Here is a 22,515-nt window from a genome sequence, read left to right as displayed (position 1 = left end):
GCTGAGAAAAGGGCTGAGAAAGTGACCAGATCTGAACTCTTAATAGTAAAACCCAAAGGTACCACCAACATTTCAACCCTAGGAGGACCAGTGAGGATGCTCACTCATTTCAATGAGAAATCAGTGGATATAGTTCAGATCTTTAAAAAGAAGTGGCACATACTCTAAACTGACAACATTTTGAGGAAAAACATCCCCACACGACCACAGGTATTTTATAGATGAGGTAAATCCTTTAGTGATTATCAGGTACACAGCAATTATCGCCCCACTCCTGCAAAAACAGATGGTGTCACAGGTTTCTACCCATGCATGAGGTGCTAGGCATGCAAATATAGCTGCAAAGTGGTTAATTACAAAGGCATACAGCAGGATTTAAGAGCAACTAGAAGTATTAAACGACTTTTAAACGGTAATTCAGAATACAGTTTATTGCCTTTTACTCTATAAAGTGTTGCATTTCCATTACATTGCATATTATGGAGTCCAGATCACAAACGCACAGAACCTATTTCCATTTGTTTTTCCTTTCATGGAAAAGAAACATATACATGACCAAAGGCTCATTTTGAACTACTGTTCGCAAAACATATTGTATATACCCCAGGTTCTCTGTCTGTGGGTTCTCCTTGTCTTAAAAAATATAGGGTCAAAGAAAGACACAGTGGGCTGCTCACTCACTGCTGGTCTGGATAAGCTGCACCATGAACCTCCTGTCTACTGCTTCCATGCACCTTCCATTCAAGGCCACCTCAATAATAGTCGTGACAAGCTTTGATGTACAAAAATACATTTATTTTCAACAATTTCAAAACCACTGGCTTTATACAGTAGAAATATTAAAATGGAACAATTAAACTATGAACAGTATGTATGCATATGAATATATGCACACACATATGAACAGATCTATGTGGATGTGTCTGTGCATATGTGTATATATAATATGACTCATGCATGTATGTCTGACTGTATTTAATACTGGCCTTGCAATTCTCTATGAATTGGCATCAGAGCAGTATGGAACAGATGGGACTATCCTGTGCAACCTTGCACATTGCTTTTTTTTTTTAGGAAGGTGTGTTATATTTCCAAGGATTTCTTTGTATTTCAGATAAGGTGAAGATGGCATTTCCACCAGAAGAAGATTTGCCCTTGACGTCTACATTTGGTTAGCAGTGGTTCTTCATATACTTAAAATATGTATTACATTTTGTAACTTGCAACACATAACTGTGTATCTGTGTCATTATTTCAGTATAACATTATTTGCTGCATATTTTCATCACTAAAACACAGTGCCAAATTGGTTTACTGGGTAGTCTGTCTTTACATGCAAGATGTGGCTCAATCAGCTTGCATGTCTTCATAAAGGAATCTCCATTCAGCATCCACTGAGAGGATTTAATTTAAAGTATATGATTCTGAGTTTTCAACAGGCCCAGGCCAATCTACCTATTGCCCATTGCCAAAAGTCCTGCACTTATCACCCCGGCACTCCTGAACGTTAGCATATATTTTTTATGTGCCTTTTAACACCCTTTGAAAGTTAGTAGCCTGCAGTCAGGGTGGACAGGTTTCTGCAGTGCTGTACACCATTTTGTTTTTACTTCACTTGTTTCTGACGCGCCCTCTACACAACTAGACAACTATCTTTCTAGCGCAGGCTGGAGCATAAAGGCGGACGTACATTTAGGCGACTGCGCTTGCGTTCATGCTTACCTAAAGACATCTAGAACCCTATTCACAAAATACATTTTTCGAAATATTGAAAAGTCGAATTTACGCCTGCTAGAAAATAACAAGAGGTTTCCTGGTGGAAATAATTTCTTTTACCACTGAGGATTTCTCTGCCAAAAGTGCTGAGGTGTGGGAAGCTGCTGTAACAAGGCATGAGTTTCCTTTTAATTTTATAAATGCCCACAGATATGTACGTTTGCGTGCATTCACAAACTCTGATCTGGCCCATCCCCACCCTGAAAATGGGCAGAAAGTTAATCTGGGCAACGCACCCTTTCAGAATGGGAAGGGGAACAGACCACTCTCATATTTGGTGCGGGTGTATGGGAATTCTTCTCTCTATGGGGATAAGTATTCCTGGCAGAAAAAATGTGCTTTAGCACAGCAGGCTTCTTTTCAAATGTACTAAAATCTATACTATGTCAATTTCCTGACAGGATAAATAGGAGTCAGCAGGATATGTCATATGACATTTCTAGTACTACATCTAGAAACCTCCGGCTGGCGTAACTTCTCATGGTATTTCCATGAATGTTTATTAATTTAAAAAGAAAACACAAAAGTAGGATGTAAATGCCCACCCTACATTTAAATTGTTTTTCACTAACCTGGAGCTAATAGTTCTGCTGTCATTATAGCACAAAGCAAAGCACAAGCAGATTCTTGATAACCTCCTCCACCATTTCACAGAAAAACGTAAAAGCAAAAATACAAAGCAGTATTATTTGCTCAGTGAACCATGAGGTCAATAATACAAAGATGCATGTAATTCAGGCAATTTATGATAAACTGAAAATGTAGGTGCTTGAATACTGTTTCCAAATATTTGCCCCGGCTGGTCAGAAATCCTTTAAAACAAGTATAGGGAGATATGACAGATACATGGAAATGTACTTATTTTATTGACAATGGCATTGAAAGAAATAACTAACCACTATATCCATGTCTTGTTTTAAACAATTAATTGGGGAGGTAGGTGAGGGTTATGAACACTGCTGCGCTACAATATTTTGTGCCAGTGTTTGGCAATTTTCCAGTTACATCTGAGCAGGTGACCATTGCAAAAATGGCAATTGCACTGACGATGGCAAAATGGAATTTTGGTTTACTTGATTGGTGTAAATCATGGGGCCTACTTATGAAAATGTCATGCAGTGCTGCGCAGCAAGTCACCGTGCTGCACTGAACTGTGTTACAGGGAAAGGGCAGGTTTTAAAAGATACAGCACGTTTCTGCCTTTTTCTCTGCACTGGCACCCTATTGGAAGCCTAGCACCAATGCAGGCACCCTTGCACCGGTGCAAGGGTGCCTGCATTGCATGCAGGATTGATTTTGCCCCTTCCTGCACAAAAACAATCCTTAGAAGCATATTCCTATAACTATGTGTGCTGTAGAATGCAGCACACATAGAAAGAGGAAGTAACAAGGAGAAATAGAGATATTTCTCCTTGTTATGCCTCTCCTGAGAAGGCATATCTTTTTGGTGCATTCACTGGTTTACCAGGTCTGGTAAATGAGGGTATGCGTCAAAAACCATTGGAACGCCCACTCAATACCCATGGAATGCCTTCCCAGGGCAAAGTAAGGCAATGCAGCGACTTGCGATGCATTGCCTTACTCTAGATTGATGGAGCCCCTTAGGGTCACGCAGAGTGGCCTTGCGTGGCTTCTTAAATCTGAATTAAGGTTTACGTCGCTCTTGCGTCACGTTGTGCGGTGAAAGAGTGAGGCAATCTAGCTCATAAATAGGCCCCATGTTTTAAAAACTGACACAAAATTGCCTGGCATCTGTAGGAAGAGGCCCAACACTGATGTAATTTACGTGATCTGTCCCCAGTCTGCAAGTTCCACCTATTCCTGGGTATTTTATATTTATATATCAAAAGAATAGTTTTTAAATCCTCGTCTTATGCACAAGTAAGATTGAAATAGAAATTGGCTCATTTGCAGTACAGCATGTTGATGTTGATAAAAGTGCAGCCCTAAATGAAACCAAACAGTAATTTTCCTTAGAGTAGAATACTAGGAAATGGATTTGCTGAAGGTACTCTGAAAACGTTCCCTTATAGGTTTGGTTGTCCTGGTCCCAGTTGGCAATGTCCGTTTCTGTTTTTTTCCCTGCCCGCTGAATGGCTTTTTAAGACATACAAAATGTGTGCAGGCTGCAACACAATCATGAATGACATGGCTTATTTCACAGGTGAAACTGCTGAAACTTTTTAAATTAAAAGCTATTCAAGTGTTCATTTGCCAAATCCCTGTGACTTCTTCTTTGTCTCAGTGATGTTCCTACTTTGAAGGTATCCCACTCTTCTGTATCTAGCGCCTTCAAGCTAAAGCGCTCCTTGGATTGTCGTCTTATAGCTAACATCTGGCCTTGCAGGTTCGGATCACCTGCTCTTCTTGGAGTGGGGAGAGTTGGAAGAGTAACAGGGGTTCGCCGAAGAATTGATACCCATAGTTTCTTCACAACAAGGACCTAAATACATTTACAGTTATTAAATAAGTATTTCATTATCAACAGAATCAACGTTAATTAATATCCTTGTTTTCATACACAATTTTGTGTTTTATGAACAATATGTTGCTGAACGTTCTGATTTCACATATTCTTTTTCACAGCCAGAGTCCCTATATAACCACTGAATTTAAATATAGAAAGCATCCAAAATATTGTCAATAGAAGAATTCAGGGTCTTTAGCCAACTGAGAAATAGAAGAGTTTGAGAGCTGATTTGAGAATCCGCAAGTCTTGTAACTGTACTATCAGTAGAGTAGAAAGAGAGGAATATACAGTAGTTAAAGTGCATTATGAATTCATGGTATCCGGGCAAAAATTGCTCAAAAACTTCTTTATATAAATAGAAACAACCATGTTGCTCAGACAAAGATGAAAGCGTTAAATATGACAGACAACAGAAACACTTCTATAACCTGTTCTTTTTTCACAGGTTCTTACTTGTTTTTTTTTTTTCTCATGAACTAAACATTACATTATTTCAAAGAAATTAAAAAGCTATTTACATTGTATTATCTACAATATGCCATTGGTATTAACATGCACATATTGAGAGGGCCTCATTCACAAACCTTTCAGTGGCTATAACAGAACAGTTTTAACACGTAGACTGTACTAGAATAAGAATTTCCTGCACAAGTGCCCTCTGGTACTTGTAGGCCTCGTTGGTCAATAAAATATTTGTAAGTACCATTAAGCTTTGGAGCAAAAGTAATAGACGGAGTATCACATAATCATTTTGATTAAGACTAGATTCTTGGCAAAATTGGGTTTTGTGAATGTGGCTCTGTAAATACACCCCAAAAGAGAAGAAAAAAATCTCAGCACATTTTCTTTTTTTAAGCTTTTTGTAAAAAAGTAATTGTTATCGCAGATCCATGGTTTTCCCATTTTTAAACGCTAGTGCAGTTTGGAATTTCCTTTGTGCTTTCACTGTTTGCAATAGTAGAAATGCCACCTGGAAAAAAAGGAAAGCAAAATAACTTTTAGGACTATTTCAAAGAGATATAACGGGTTCAAACGAATAACACACCAAGGCAATATATGTCGTGAATGTTATAAATGAACAGAGTTGGAATCTCATTTCATATTAAGCCAAGGAATTCGAGAAAGGAGATAAGGGGTCCTAATTGTAAATATATACACGTGATTAATTTAACGTTTGTTCTCTCAAGCAATATTCCCCCTTTCTAGTCTGAACCATTTTTTATAAAGTGCGAAAATGGTAATCAGGGATATAAATATATCATAACTGCTATGACACCAAATCATAAACATTCCTAACACCCACAGCAATGATAGCAGAGGTTCGATTTGTCATTCTTTATATATGCAGTCACACTTTTACTGTAAACAACAAAACAATATCATAGTATATGCTAAAGGCAGTTTAACCTTGCGTGCGCTGCATCGCCAACTCGGTGATGCAGCGCGTGCAAGGTAAATTATTTTATTTATTTAATTACTTACCTAACTTCCTGTCTGTTGGACTCCACTACCCGCCCCTGCCCTGGACTCATCACCCCGCAGCACTCCCTTGGCGACCCACCACTGTGTCTGATGGCAGAGCAAGCTGAGATTCTACCGAATGAATCGTGGAGTCTTGTTCATGTAGTGCGACTTATCAAACTATCATACACAGGTATTTAACAGTAAAATGTGTTGTAAAGCATGACATACTGGATATTCAAAAGGAACCATTTAATGCCAGAGACAAAAATACGCAATACGGATCTAGTGAAAGAAAATGAAGTAGCACAGTAAAAAACATAAAAAAAGATTTCCTACACATTCACTACAAAGTAATCCACTAGAATGTTCATTGAGATCCAGAAATGTGTAATCAATATCACCTCAGAATTCAGTAGGAGGATATTTTACCTGTTCACCAAAACAATGCATAATGCAGAAGAGCCTTCATATGATCTTCCACCTAAATATTACTGTGAAAAATCACATTTTACCAACAATGTTACAAGTTTCACTGGGCATTTTAGGGGCCTCTATTGCAAAACACATTTTCAAAGAGGCAGGCAATCAAAGGTAATTGTTAGTGCCATAGAACGGCACACAGCTATGTTTTAGGCACTCTGACTCATACTTCATCAATAAAGACCTGGGAGTGTTCAAGCCATCACTATTGCTTATTTTTTATTCTAGGATGCCAGAGCTACCTTAGATAATAAAGTATAGAGTACTGATGCATTATTTATTCTAAAATCAATGGATTGCGTTTTAATAAACAGTAAGTTACAATTCAATAAGACCTCAACGATCTTTTTCCCTTAATTCTTGGGAAATCTTAGATGAAGGCGCATGTTTTAAGTGGTGAATTATCAGATGTTGATGCATGTATTTTGAATTTGCATAATATGAATCCAGCATAAGTCCTTGCAGTGATGAAGGTCATCTCAGGAAGGTAGTAATTCAGGATGTTTTATTCATAAAGATGACAAGTAGTGAAGTTGCTAACATCAAGTAGATAAGTAGTATATGAGAGCCCCACCAGGAGCTGCCTGTCTGCTGCTCAGCCCATGACCAACTGTCACTCTGCCTCTATCAGTCCCAACATTCTGAAGCATCATCAGACTCCAGTATTCTAATGAGTCAGAGCACAGGCACTGGCTGAGCAGGGCAGGTAAAACACCTTACAATGTATACGCAGGATACTACAGTTCTGTTTTAGTTTCCTCCAGTGGTCTTCTTTGAAACTAAGAGCCAGATTTATACTTTGACAGAAGGAGTAATCCCGTTGGCCTGTCAGAGAATATAACATTCACCAGGCTGAGACTACTTTGCCCGCCATATTTAGAAATGAACACAAAGGTGGCAGTCAATGCTAAAGCATTGGCAAGAATCGCCATCACTGTGGCTCCCGTCAGTGCTGTTGAAAGTGTGGTGCAGGGCTCCATCACCACCCGAAGTAGGATTTTCTTATTGAAAATAAAAAATAAAATGCTCCCCATGCGATGGGAGCCCTCTCCCATGAGGAGGGGTGCATTTAGCAGTTTTGACTGCCCCTTACCACCAGGGTTTCCTGATGGTGAGGGGCAGTGAAAACTGAACTCTAATTCTGCCCATCCTAAGTAGGTGGGTGGAATTAGAGGTGTCCCTTCGATGGCTCTGGCACCACAGGGCTGTCAGAGCAGTTTAATCATAAAGGAGACATAGCCATCTCCATCATGATTAAACCTAATGTCCAGCCGCATCTAAATTTGGCGGACTGACTATTATCTTGATGGTAAAGATAATCTGTCGCAATTGTGATGAAGTATCTATACCGCCAAGATTTAAATTGGACTGATAGTCATTTACTGGTAAGGAAAGCAAACAACCGAGAAGGGGGGGGTCTCCAGTTTCATTTCAGCCCTCCATTCTGACTACAACTAAATTTAGGTACATCCCAAAGAAATTTGAACAGAAATATGTAGAATTGGGGACATGTGCAAGAAGAGCCAGATTTTGCTCCAATAGGTTTTTATACTGCTGTACGCCAAGAACTCTAGTACAGTACACTTTCACTGCAGTCATTTTTTCAGTAAGTGGTTGCATATTTAGGTCTTCTGATGACAATATTGTGTAGTAGAATCTGTGCTACTGGTTTTGCAACAAATGAATGTGTGCTAGAATTTGTACCCTTTTAAAAATTCCCTTATTATTTTTTTGTTATATTCATTTATAAGTTCAATGAACAATACAATCAAATGGTATTACAGCATTGAGAAAATCCGGCAAATCTATATGTCGAAAAGCAGCTACAAAGACCAATACACCCATAAGCACAAATACAAATGTGAACACATTAAATACAGGAGCTCAAGGTATCTGAGATGCACCACCGGATTGAACAAAGTCCTCAGCTCTGTTTATCAGTAGGCAAAACATACTTTTCCACTCTGTCTAACAATAGAGGCTGAAAAGTAGGGTAGGGTGGTATAGTGTGCTGCGTATTGAGAGTAAAAAGACAAGTGTATAGACCTGTCACCCTAACAAAATATCAGATGCCAATGACTTAGTGAGTCAAGTCCAGCCCAGGTGACATTAAGCCAATAGGCGCCTGATGAAGTCAACAGCTTGAAAGTAACCCCATCACTAGGGGAAAGACATAGGTATGTCCAGGAGCTATGTGGGTGGGGTACTTTGTGCTCACTGGATAAGACAGGATCCTTACCTATCCTGCACCACAGGTCAGGAGGGAGGAGGGTTTAGTGCGGGGGAGTTAGAAACAGATACAGATTCATATGCTGATTAGGGGAGGGGTGATTGTGAAGTGGTCCCATCGACCAAAGTGGGTGGAGGTATAGATAAAGGCAGGTTTCTAGCCCAATGCGTGACTGAAGGAGAGGAGGGACAGCGTCCCACCATGACTGGCATGGAGTGAAGTGCGATGGTCAGGGTATGTAATGTAAAGAGGGTATCATAAAGGGTGTGGCATGAGAAGCAGTGAGAAAATGGAACCAAATATGTAGGCATCTTGGACCTTGTAAATAAGTTTCTTATACAACGCTGTTTTGTACATCTCAATAATGCCCTCATCATGAGTGGGTACCTTGGGGGACCGCAAATGCTTGACTATAAAAGCCTGGCTGTAGTTACTGCCAAGGTCCGCAAACGTGCTTCATGATTTGAAAGCATGCGGCCATCCAACACATTGTGTAGTAATACCAGTCATGCAGTTAATAACACTGTCACATTCAGTGCAGCATCTAGATTATGGTCTACCTGAGAAAAGTAGCAGAGCAGATCAGTATAATCAAATAGAATGTGCCCGAGCCACTACACCTCCAACAATTCAAGTGAAGTTATTCCCCTATCATGAACAGCTTGTGTGGGGTTCAGTGTCAGTTTTGCAGAGCTTTATAAAAGGCTGAATTTCATCCTAGTTTCCCACACAGCCCTGTCTATGTTCTCCATAACTTCTTCCCATTCATCGGCCTCGTATGTGATCCTATTAACTATTTGTCAATAGAGAGGGAGGCATTTGAAACGTAGGTGTTGTATCAGATGATTGCTAAATCCCAACACTCCCCCCCTTATTCATGCCCTAATGTTTGAGGAATTGCTGGATGGGTGGCTCTGGGAAATGCCATAGTTGGGACCCCAGGATGCCGGAAAGACAATTATACACTTCCTGTAGCCTCTCATAGTTTTTCAACTCTCCCTGTGATAAAAGTTGGTTAAGGGTGTGAAGGCCAGCTTGGTTGAAGATATTCAAATGAATGGGTCGGCCCCTTATTCATATGCTGGGCTGGCATTATGCTACAGTGGGTCTTTGGAGTGAACTATGACATTGATGCAGAATATTTTGTGTGCATGCAACCGGGTTTGCATCATGGATTGGAAGACAAGATTTTGATGAGAGACATGTGGGTTTCTTATGCCTGTATGATAATTGGAGTCCAGCCTTATTATGTGTGAGTGAGATTTCTATGCAAACCAATGATGGGTATGTTTCATTCTAGACCACATATACATAATTTGGGACATGTGGTGCAGCGTTCAATAATGTTCTGTACAAGGTTGGCTAAGGCCTCTCCATTTCAGGTTTGTTATTAGCTTAGAGATTCACAATCACAGTCGCATGCTGCTTCATATAAAGGTTTTGATGTCACTAGCAGTCAGTCATATTAAGGGCTCCGGGAAAAGTAGAACCAGCATTCCCAAGTCATAAATATTTCTGTGAGCCATCATGACCATCTACTGCCTTCCCCACAGGGACAGATTTGACTGTGGAATTCCACTTGGTGTTTAACAATAAGGGGATCCAGATTAAAAGAGATCATATTCTCCAGTCCTCATTTAATGCACACACCTAAATATTTCAGTTTGTCTGCTCGTCATTGAAATCCATATCCCTGGAAAAACACCTTTGTTGTACCCCTAGACATAGGAATCGCCTCACTCTCATCCCAAATAACTTTTTATCCAGACAGGTCTGAACATTAACAGCAAGTGTGGACACCTTTGCCCCTCCCTCGGTTAATGGGAAAAGAATCCAGGGGAAAATCCCCAAAATTGTCCTGCACAATGGGCTTATCATATAGCCATTGAACTTTACAGATGAACTCATCCTAAGGCCATTCTTCTATGGGTGCTAAACGTGTATTTAATGCAGTCAAACACACTTTCAGCATCCAGAGACAGGGCTAGGGAGTCAATATGAGAGTCATTGGTGAACCAGAGTAAGTGTGTTAATGTGCTCATGTGGTTGCAGTATGTCGTTCATGCAAAAAACCTACCTGCTATTGATGAATTAGGTCCGCTATTACCTGCTTCAGCCTGCCCACCAATATTCCTGCCAGTATCTTAATGTCAACATTCAGCAGGGAATCAGTGATAGGTCCAACATAACAGTAGATCCTTACCAGTTTTCAGGCAATCAGAGCCATATTAGAGAGTGCTGCAAGGCTACCAGAGTGATTGGCTTCTTTAAAGACTTCATAAAAGGTGCATATGAGGTCTTCTTTAGCCCACTTAAAGAATTACCCGGGGTAACCCTCCTCCCATGGGGCATTGCTGTAGGAAATGTTTGAGATGGCAAATGTAATTTCCTCCTCCATTATTTCCCCTTACAAGAGATGTTGATCTTCGTCATTAAGATGAGACAGTTGTATCGGATCAAAGAATCGGAAGATTAATCGCGAATTAGTTCAGTACTGTACAGCTGATCATATAAGGCAGGGAAGGTCTGTGCAATGGCTTGCGGTTTTCATGCTGAGCTGATAGTGCTGTCTTTAATGGCAGGAATGGACATCATTGCTTTCCTTTGTCTTAATTGCGCTGCCAAGAGGTGTCGTGCTTTTTGGCCTTATTGATAATGACAAACCGTTAGCTTCTAAACATGAATTCTGCTTTTGAGGCGTAAAGGTTGTTAAGTTCCATTTTCACTCTCTATGGCCATTTCTGTGTGGACTCTATCCCAAGCAAGAGTGGGAATGATTGGGGCTTTAGCTGCTACCCAGTATATTTGTGCAAACCTGACTGATCCTGCATTTTCCTTGAGATAGGTGAATAAATAGGATTTCAAAAGGGATTTTTCATGGGCCATCATGTAGTGGGAGGAATTCAGTTACCATGTTTTTAGTGAGCTTATTATGCGCCCAACAACACAAGGCAGAGCAGAAATGAGTGTTCTCTGCCTTTAGGGGCATACATAGAGCACACAGAAGGTACTCTACAACCAATCCATAGTTCGGCCAGTACCTTCACCTGTTCTTGTCTAAACATGATTGTAGTATTGTTCAGGAGCTTATTTTCCTCACTAGAATTGTCACTCCACATCAGAGAGAGAGCGAGTACAGTGAGAAAGTGTAGAAACACAGAGAAAGTGCTATAGAAATAAGGTTAATGTTAGATCCCTGATTAAAAACAAAGTGGCTTTTAAAGACTACAACGAAAGCCGGACTGGGTGTTTGTAACAGAAACGTGGGCTAATGATGGCTCAGTTCCTGACCTTGTAGAGGCTATCCCTTTTGGATACAGCTTTGCCAGATTGGACAGGTCAGGATGACGGGGGGGGGACTAGGTATTTTGCTCATGGATACATTTACCTGTCGTTCTGAACCACTCACCTCATCTCTCGATCGGTACCTGGCTTTATACTTCTCTATAAATACCCATCCTACAGAAATATTTTCTGGTGATCTCAGTTACCGACAACCTGGTCCTAGGACATCTTTTAGTCAGGAGTTATGTAACATTTTGGACTAGAAAGAACAAATGTTACACTTCTTAGACAATATCTTAAGGCACAACACACAAACTCTTCTGGAAAGTATGAATTGCTGTGGTTTTACACAACTGGTTACATTCCCCACACACGGGGCGGGCCACACCCTAGATGGGAGTTTTTCTAATGATCATTGTATTAAGGTGGGAAAGCCTCTTCCACTAGCCTGATCAGACCACTTTGCCATTCCCTTTAATCTAAGGGTCTCTGCATCTCGGAATACTCAGTCTGAAAATAGGAAAGTGGCTGACAAATGGAATCTCAGTCTTATCAGTAATGAAGCTTTCGCTAACCTTCTCACAAATTTTCAGCTTACAGGGCATTTAAGTGCTAATTTGGCTGCAGATGAGTTATCTAAAAATGATTAGCATTCATGGACACCTTAGCACCTGCAAAAAGTAATTGTAAAGCAAGAAAAAGACCTTCCTCACCCTGGTTTACCAATAGATTGCGTAAACTGAGACAGGTGTGTAGGAAGCTGGAAAGGCTATGGCGCACTAGCACCATCAGGCAGAAAACTGCATAAACAATGCTTAAAAAGCATACAAAGATGCTCTTATGGAGGAAAAGGGAAGGTATTATTTAAAAATCGATCAAATCCTCCAAAGAGCTCTTTAACATTCTCAACTCCCTTATTTCTCCCCCGGTTATTGACCCTGCAGAGTCTTCACAGGAGCTCTGTGATAGGCTTTCAGCTTTGTTTCGTACTAAAATTTCAGATATTTATGCCCAGCTCGAAGCATTAAATTAAAAAAAGGGCGTGGATCCCCAACCTGTAATTCATCTAACGGAAAGATCCAGCAGGAAGGTGACACCTAGTTTAATTACTTTTCCGAGTATGTCACTAGAGATTATAGACCATTTATTAGAAGGAGTTAAGTCTAGCGCTAGAGAAGCTATCATACCACATTTCACTACTGCCTAAACTTAGCCATCTCAGAGGGGCAAAATACCCTGGCATGGAAGGCTGCAGTGGTCAGGCCACTCTTAAAAAAGCCCTCACTGGACCCTATGGAATTGAAAAATTATCGTCCCATTTCCATCTTGCCTGTCCCTGATTTTAGAATCCCACTTGAATACCCACATGAGTGCCTATTTAAGGGACCATCAAATCCTCAATGTTTCACAACACAGGTTCAGAAGCTGTCGTAGCACAGAAACTGCTCTCGCTGCTGTTTTCGACAATATTTGTACACAGGTGGATGCAGATCATACCACCCTACTAATTTGACTTGTTCCTACTGCAGCTTTTGGTGGCTCGGCTCTAGGGCTTCTCGCTTCTTTCCTTAATGAGCGGACTCAAACAGTGAAATTGGGAAATTTCTACTCGGATCCAAAACCTCTATTATGCGGAGTGCCTCAGGGCTCGTCTCTGAACCCTACGTTATTTAATATCTATGTCACCCCGCTGGCAAAGGTGGTACAATCTTTTGGTTTGGATGTGCTGTCGTATGCTTTGTCGGAAGGAGTCGGATGGGAGCACTGATAGGCTACCCATTGGTGTAGTGCGGCAAGAGCCATCTGGGGCTGCTAGGTTTTCCATTTGTGTAGTGCAGCAAGAAGTATCTGAGGCTGCTAGGCTTCCCGTTGGTGTAGTGCGGCAAGAGGCATCTGGGCTGCAGGCTGGGGCGGCTGCACTTCCCGTTGGTAGGGATGGCCTCTGGGTTGCGCCTGGCATGTTGCAGCCGGCATTGCCAGACTTTACAGGTGTTCCAGGGTGTAGAGTGAATACTGAGAATTTTCTGCCGATAATTTTTTTTCAGTTGTTTATGGACGATGTGTTTTTGGCAGAGATTGTAGAGTAGACTCATTTCTACGCAGAACAGTTTTTGAGGGACAACAGGGCCAGCCTTAAGCCCCATTCTAGAGCTATCCGGTGGACTCCCACAAATGTTGAAGAGATGAAGAAGTTTTTGGGATGTCTTCATATTGGTCCACTAGTGCCTTGATGGCAACGGCTATATTTCCAGCAGTCATGAGTCGTGATCGGTATTTGGTTCTCGGATGATGCATTTTGTTGATAATGGTTTAGCGTTGCCACGAGATCACCCTGATTGTGACCGTCTTTTTAAGATTCGGCCTGTCCTTGATCACTTTGTTTCTGAGATCTATGCTCCTGGTAAAGAAATAGCAGTGGATGAGTCTTTGGTATTGTTCAAGGGCCGCTTGGTTTTTAGGCAATGCATTCCTAGTAAGAGGGCACGCTATGGAATTAAACTGTATATGATGTGTGACAGTGGGACTGGATATGTCTTTAATTTCAGGGTGTACACCGGTAAGGAGTCCAGCATTAACCCCCCTGGTTGTCCTTCCACTTTTGGAGTGACTGAGAAAGTTGTGTGGGAAGTAGGTAGAGGATTATTTAACAAAGGCCACCCTTTATATGTAGATAACTTCTACACTGGTGTGCGGTTGTTCAGGAATTGGCCAAAGTGGGCACTGTTGCTTGTGGCACAATGCGCTGTAACCGTAAATGTTTCCCAAAAGAACTTGTTTGCAAAAGGCTTATGCGGGGACAGTCTAGTGCATTGCGATGTGAGGAGCTTCTAGCTGTGAAGTTTTTAGACAGGAGAGATGTGTACATGCTGACTACCATCCATGATGAAAGCACTGCACCTGTGCCTGTTTGGGGTCAGGCTGCTGAAGTGCGCAAACCTGTGTGCATTTTAGACTATAATAGGCACATGATGTGGTGTTGACAGAGTAGATCAGAGGTTGGAACCTTATGCAGCTCTTCGTAAGGCTTACATTTGGTATAAGAAGTTGGCTATTCATCTTTTCCACTTGGCAACCTTTAATGCTTTTGTTGTGTTTCAGAATTCTTGTCCTGTGTCAAAGATGATTTTTGTTAATTTCAGGAGTCTATAATAGGCAGCCTTGTTCTAGTGGAACAGGCAAGTGTTCCTAGTGTTGGAGTGGTGGAGGATGTGGCTGGACTGAAAGATCGCCACTTTCCTGAATACATTCCTCCCACATCCTCAAAGACTTTCCCACTAGGAGATGTAGAGTCTGTTGGCGAATAGGCGAGCAGAGGGAGACTCGTATGTACTGCCCCGACTGTCCTTCTAATCCTGGACTGTGTGTTTTAAATCGTACCACACGCATAAGAAGTTTTGGGAGTATCCATGAGTGGTAAAGTGAACTGCCTGGTCTGTATTCTTTAATATTTTTTAGTCTGTTTCAAGATTGGCATTAGTGCAATGTATTTAATTTTAGAATTTGTGTTAGCAGATTTGTAGGTATTTGCAATTGGTTTGTGTTATTAAAAAACATAATAATTCTAAATGTGATGGCGGTGTGTGCAGGCTGGTACTTGGATGGCGGTGTGTGTGGTCAGGTGCTTGGCTGGTGGTGTGCGTGGACTGACACTTGGCTGGCGGTTTGCATGGAATGGCACTTGGCTGGTGGTGTGCCTGGAATGGCCCATGGCTAGTGGTGTGAGTGGACTGATGCTTGGGTGGTGGAGTGCAAGGATTGGTGCTTGGCTGGCGGTGTGTGTGGATTGGCACTTGGCTGGCGGTGTGTGTGCACTGGTGTTTGGATGGCGGTGTGCGTGGAGTGGCACTTGGCTGGCGGTGTGCGTGGACTGGTGCTTGGCTGGCAGTGTGCGTGGACTTGTGCTTGGCTGGCAGAGTGCAAGGATTGGTGTTTGGCTGGCGGTATGCGTGGACTGTTGCTTGGTTGGCGGAATGCAAGGATAGGCGCTTGGCTGGCGGTGTGCATGGACTGGCACTTGGCTGGTGGAGTGCAAAGATTGGTGCTTGGCTGGCGTTGTGCGTGAACTGGTGCTTGGCTGGCGGAGTGTGTGGATTGGTGGTTGGCTAGCGGTGTGCGTGCACTGGTCTTTGGATGGCGGTGTGCGTGCAGTGGCGCTTGGCTGGTGGTGTGCGTGGACTGGTGCTTGGCTGGCAGAGTGCAAGGATTGGTGTTTGGCTGGTGGTGTGTGTGGATTGGTGCTTGGCTGGTGGTGTGTGTGGACTGGTGCTTGGATGGCGGTGTGGGTGGACTGGCGCTCGGCTGGCGGTGTGTGAGTATTTACTTTCTGTTGGTCACTACACACACTGCTAGCTGAGTGCCACTTCGCGCAGTTCATCACTTTGTGTAGTTGCTTTGTCAGGAAAGTGGGCGTGTGAAAGTGTTGGGCCCTTGAATGGCGCTGTCTGCTGATGTGAATGTTGTAATGTGATGGGCCCGTGGCTGGCGGTGTGAATGTTTTGTATGTGTCACACGTATGAAAGGTGTATGAATGGCCTGTAAAGAGGTTGATGCCTTGACGTGGCTTTACAGCTCACGAGCTGTGAGTCAATGGTTCAGTTTATTGACTTTTGAATTATTAACAGTGCATTTCATTTTTGTGAAATAACTTGCTAATACAATTGTATATACTGAATCATCACTCACCCTCGTGCCAAATCCAACCAGTATGTGTGTGCTTGCAGATTAGATGGCTGTGCAGTAATATTTGTATTTTTAGATAGATGTGCCGGAATGTTTGACTTTTGAGTAACTCTGTTAAGGTGTACATTACAGCTATAAAATAACTTACTAAATGAAGATATTATTGTTAAACCATGGGAGTATATGGTGATGTCTCTCTTGTGAATTCTAAATTATTTTTTTATCCACACATTCCTGTAAACTTGAAAATGTCTGTCACAATTTCCATGCAATATTGTCCCAAAAAACTCACGCTGTAGAACTGAAAACATAATTAGGTCAAAACAATTTGGTTTTGCAAGGGAGGTCACCTGGGTTTTTGGTCCTGTGCTTGGTGGCTATCCAGGGAAACCTATCAAACCCATACACTTCTGAAAACTAAACACCTGGGGGCTTCTAAGGAGCTATGGCTTGTGTGGATCCCCCAATGTTCTCTTACCCAGAATCCCTTGCAAACCACAATTTTAGTTGAAAAAATCGGTTTTTTCGCACATTTTTGTTTGGGAAAGCGTGGCATCATTTGGCTCACACGAATTTCCTCCCACCCTGCGTTCCCCCAGGTCTCTTGATAAAAATGGTACCTCACTTGCATGGGTGACTTAAGGACCAGCAACAGGCAAGGGCCCAAAACCTAATGAGGCGACATCAAAATTACCTATCACAAACCAACCTGCTTTTGCAATGGGGTTCCCATGAGTTTTTGGCCCGGGGCTCGGCGGCCATCTAGGGAAACCTTCCTAACCCACACATTTATGGAAACTAGATACCCGGGGGAGTCCAGCGAGGTATGACTTGCGTGGGTCTCTCATCATTCTCCTACCCAGAATCCACTGCAAACATCAAATTTCGCAAAATAAATCGCTTTTTTCTCATATTTCTGTGTGGTAAAGTTATGGAATCTGCATGGATCCTCAAATTTCCTCCGACCCAGCGTTCCCCCAGGTCTCCCAATAAAAATGGTACCTCACTTGCATGGGTAGGCGTAGTGGCTGCAACAGGAAAAGGCCGAAATCGTACGGTGGAGACTTTAAAATTACCTATAGCAAAAGTACCTGTTTTGGGGGGGGGGGGGCCTGAGTTTTTTGCCCCGGGCTCGGCGGCCATCCTGGGAAACTACCAAACCCAAACATTTCTGAAAACTAGACAACAAGGTTTAGTAGTGGGCGCTACCAGGCACCCCGCCGTGTCTGCTATGGGAAGGGGAAGAGCAGCTGGTGATCAGAGATCGTTCGGTCTTGGAGATCTTGTCATTGAAGAAGTTGGCAAAGTTGTCGCAACATTCTTTGGAGGCCAGCCCCAGGGAAGTGTCGGGTTTGGCGGTTTACTGTCTAATAATCCTGAAGAGTTCCTAAGGTCTGTTTTTTGCGCTCTCCAGAGCAGAGGGGAAAAAACATAGTTTTTTTGGTTTTGATGTGATTGTTGTATTTCTTCTGTATAGTTCTGAGATTGTCACGTTTGCAGGTAGTGGGCAAGCTCCTCCAGCGTCTTTCTGCGGCTCTCCGTTGTCTCCTTTCTTCATTAGTGTCAGAGTCGAACCAGGTTCTGGACGGAATGGCTCGATTTTTTCTTAGTTTCAGGGGTGCTCTAGTTGGTCAAGGAGGAGACCCATGTTCGTGTTCTAGAGTGCTGTGAGGTCATTTGTAGAGAGATCTTTGTCACTGGGTAGGAGCAACTTTAGTCTATCCACCATGGCATCCAGGGGGATCTGGGTGAGATTTCTTGACCATTTGGGAGGGTCATGAGCAGGAGGCAGGGACAGGGCTCTTTGGTTGACGTGGAATAAGATCATGTGATGATCTGACCAGTCCACTGGGAGGATGTTGTTGATCGTGATTGCGTCTTGGTAGGCAATAATGACATCCAGGGTCGCTCCTTTGTTGTGGGTTTCTTCAGAGCAGTGTTGGGAGAGGTTATTGTCACAAAGGAGAATATTGAGAGATTGAATTAGTGTGTTGTTGGCTTCGTTCCAGTGTAAGTTGAGATCACCCATGATTATGAAGTTAGAGTCTTTAAGAGCACCGTGGGTGATCAGGTCGGAAAGGTGTTCACCAAAAGTGGGGGAGTTGCGAGGTGGATGATAGATAAGGGGAACAACTAAAGGGCGGCTGTCCTTAGTCTTGATGGTGACAGATAGACATTCAAAAGAGCTGTAATTGCATGGGTCCATTACCGTGATGTCCATGTCATCTTTATGGATGATGGCTACACCACCCCCACGTTGATCTTTTCTGTCTTTGTTGATGTTGGTGAAACCTGGAGGCACCAGCATGTCTAGACAGGGTGGGGAGATCTCATTTAGCCATGTCTCTGTGATGAACGCAATGTCTAGGTCCTGAGAGAGGATGGCTTCAGCTAATTCCGTTGCATGCTTGGGGGCTGATATGCAGTTAATGAGCATGCAGTTAGTTGCTAGATTACTTTTGTTCCCAAGCTTTCCTAATGGGGCCCTCGGTATAGAGGTGAGGGAAGACGGGGTTCTTGGAGTTTTCATTAGAGGAAGGTCTCTTCCGAAGCCCGTGATCACTTGAATATTGGAGTTAGTGGGAAATGGGAGAGGGGAGTCGTAAGTGGAGGCTAGGTCCATAGCTTCTTCAGTGAACATTCCTGCTTTCGTTCTGGTTGGTCTTTATTTTTGGGTCTCTTTATTAGTGTGGCTCTGAGCACCAGACTTGGAGGCTTTGATTCCTGTGAGAGAATGTGTCATAGTGTCGGTTTTAGAGGACCTTAGCAGTCGATTTCCACGGGCGGGTGCTGTTCCGAATTGAGGTTTTCGGGGGGTAGAGTTAGTGGGATATGAGGCCATTCGTTTTGAATGTTGGGGCTTTCGTGCCTTGTCTAGATTGGAAAGGATTTCATCCAGGCCTCTCTCTTAATATAATTTCTAGTTGATTTTCTAGTTGATCCAGCCGGTGAGCCATGTCTCGAGGCTGGGAGTCTGGGTCGCCTTGTGTGGTCTCCTCTTGAGTGGGTCCGCCTGGCTGACTCTGTTAGTGATCCTTGGTAGGGTGATTAGTCGTGGGCTCTTTCTCAATGATTCTACAGGAGTGCTGTGGGGGTTCAATGACCGAGCCCGAGGGATGAAGTTGTGCTGTTGAGGCAGAATGTGGAGGCGATGGGGATTGCTCTTCTTCGGGCGATAAAGAGGGGTCAGTCGACCGATCCCGTGGGATGATGGGGTGATGTTGGGGAGGATGGGATTGAGGGGGCATTGAGGACTGATCTTCATTGTCATGGTTCGTGGGGACGGGGGAGTGGGAGGAGTTTCTGGGGGGCTGGCTAGGGGGTCTCATCAGAGGAGTAGAAGTAGATAATTGCTTCTCCTGGTGGGGCCGGTTGATTGGGGAGGGGGCTGGGGTGGAGCGTGACGAAGAGAGTGCAGATGAGCGGAGCGAAGAGTAAGGAAGAGGGAGTCAAAGGCCTCCAAGTTATTGTTGTTGGCCTGTATCAAAACTGTGCCATTTGCGCAAATGGTCACTGATGTATTACCTATTCTGATTGCCTGGTTGGGAAGAGAGGTCGTCAGTTTACAGCTATGTGAGGTGGCAGTCGTTTTAGATATGTGAAGTTGTGTTCTTAGATTAGTGTTCCAACTCTCTGGTCTATTTGTGTGGAAGATGAGGTCCATCTTCACCTGCCCTTTGGAGGAGCTGTAGTACATGTCTACAAATAGCGTTTCTGGGTGTTGTCTAATTAGATTATGTTTGTGATTCCTTCTCGCTTTAGGAGAGAGGTTCGGAGGGAAGCTAATGGCAAAGGCATTCGCGCTGTGTGGTTTCATGTGGATCGACATGGGTGGTTCGACGGAGACTGGCGTGTCTGGTGACATGATTGCGTATTGTGTAAGCGGGATGAGCTTAAGATGGGGGGCAAGGCTCCCCTGATCTGGTAGCACTAAGGGAGCCAGAGTAGACTAAGGCATAGTGGTGTTTACTGAAGGGGGGAGAAAGTGCCATGGGGCAAGAGGAGTGGGGGCATAGAGTGGACTACGTTGTAAGAGTTGTTACTGCGGGAGGCTAGGAGCAAGTAGTGGAGCGGCGTAAAGTGGACTGCTGTGTAAGAGTGGTTGCGCCAGGGGGCTAGGAGCGGGTCTGGTACCTTAGAGTGGGCCGGGAGTCACTAGCGTTGTTGGAGCAGAGCGGACGGTGGTCCTTGTTGGTCGCCATCATAGGGTCCGTCAATCTCTAGGCTTCGGGAGGCTGGCCTAATTTGTCGTCAAGATGGGAAATGTGGAGGACGGCTCGCGCTTGGTTGGGCGTCCTGGTTAAGCCCTTCGGCTGCAAGGGCATTTGGCTTGGCGACCAAAGTGTAGTCTTAAGCTTGGCGGCGAGTAAAATGCCACTTTCTTAATGCCACGGTGGGTTGGCGCCAGCCATTTTCAGAACTGGCATAATCCGGAGCGTGAAGGAGCTCAAATAAATACAATCTCATCATACACAGCACTATCCATTGAAAAGGTGTTCTATAGATTTTGCTGTGCGTGTTTGCACAGAGCAGTCATAGAACAAGACATATATCCAGTTTTATCAAACATTATAAATATGACCATGTTTGTGAATGCTGCACCATCCTCCAATTGGTGTAGGAAAGCACATCAAGGAGAATTGTGTTCACTTTTCATTTTTTCATTTTCAAAATATGCAACAGTGCACAGCATATATTGAAGGTGAAAAATGCCTCTTCTCATTCTTTTTGTGCAGAAAGGTGTCCCTTGCTGCACAAAACCAATCTCTGCATGACACAGACATTCTTGCACTATGGTGTAAGGGTGCATGTGTCACCACATGGCTGCAATTTAAGCAGGTGTGCAGAGGGAAGCACAGGCTTGCAACATATTTATGTACAAATGTTGCATCCCTGTGCTTTGGAAATACCGCAGCATGCTGTAGCTAAATAGTTTACAGTGTCATGCTGCAGCAGTTTCTTATAGTTCTGCACTTATGTATTCACCACATATTAAAAATGCATTCTTTCAGTCAATTATGCACTACACATACATACATCTAAACTTTCACACACTAGCATAACAGGTTTAGTTCTTTTTTTAACCAGAGTAGGTAATTCTGAAAATAATTTTTTTTTTTTTTTTTTTTGTATTTATTTTTGTTTTTTTTAACGATTTTTTTGTTTTTTTTAATGGACAAAAAAACTGAACGGGACGAACAAAACAATGAACTTTAGGGCAAAAAAAACAGTCCAACAATGATGGTTCTCCAGAGCCCTTCAAACCAAATCAACTGATTGCTCCCCATAGCAAAGCAACCTATTGCATTTTTTGCAATGAATATTAGCATGTGCCAGTTGGGGCCAGATGTCCAAAGTAGATGTCGAAGTGGACGCCCCAGAAGTGCTTGCAACTTGAGGTGATGGTGGTCCAGACTGTTGCAGTCTCTTGCACTCCTCTCTTGCCAGATTGACTGGATGCATACTGTGCAGATGTTTAAACATGCTGGCAGTTCCACAAGAATATTTTTTGTTGGGGTCTCCTCTTTATAGAACTGTCTTGCAAATGTTGCAGGTTACCTTTGTGGCATTTCTTTTCTTCAATCCTTCTGGGGATGTAAAAAATCTCCAGACAATTGATTCAAATCTCTTGGGGCGTGGTGGTTCAGGAACAAACCCCTCTTCATTGGACTGCTCTGAATCAGAAGAAGGCTGATTTGAAGCCATTTTGTAATATTAAGATGAAACAGGCATGTGATCAACAAAAACAACAGTTCTTGGTAGCTGAGGTCTTCTCCCAAGAAAGGTCTAACACAAGTGATTGAAATGGGTGGGTCCTTCAATACTTACAATAGGAAGTGTAATGAACCAGTCAAATCTCTTTTTTCTGGTCACATGGGGTCAGCGTTGGGGGCGCGCATGCAGCTCACACCCGCATTGCATCCAGCGCGACTTCGTAAAATTGCATTTAAAATTAATGTAACTTTTTTGAAAGTTAAAGAATATTATTTTATAATTAGCTCAGATAATGTCTTGTCCTAATATTTATATTACATATATGTACGTTTTTGAACATTAATACGTTTCCTGGGAGACGCACACCTACCGCGTCCGATATGCATACGACGTCACGCCCTACCAGGCGTCCGTC

The 22,515-nt window shown here is 43.0% G+C and overlaps 1 protein-coding gene across 1 annotated transcript in view; it reads right to left on the bottom strand.

The window, feature by feature from the left end:
- Positions 1–821: 821 nt before the first annotated feature.
- The window catches only part of LOC144753513 (VPS10 domain-containing receptor SorCS3-like), a 2,605,581-nt gene continuing 2,583,887 nt past the window's right edge, over positions 822–22,515 (bottom strand). The window contains exon 27 of the mRNA XM_078641177.1: positions 822–5,216. Coding sequence (XP_078497303.1) covers positions 5,152–5,216 — 65 coding nt within the window. The 3' untranslated portion in view covers positions 822–5,151. The remainder of the gene's footprint in view (positions 5,217–22,515) is intronic.

The sequence above is a fragment of the Lissotriton helveticus genome, chromosome 5_1 (assembly GCF_964261635.1).
Source record: "Lissotriton helveticus chromosome 5_1, aLisHel1.1, whole genome shotgun sequence".
Classification (NCBI taxonomy): domain Eukaryota; kingdom Metazoa; phylum Chordata; class Amphibia; order Caudata; family Salamandridae; genus Lissotriton; species Lissotriton helveticus.
Note: the sequence above shows the minus strand (reverse complement) of the source record. Positions and strands in the feature narration are given on the sequence as shown.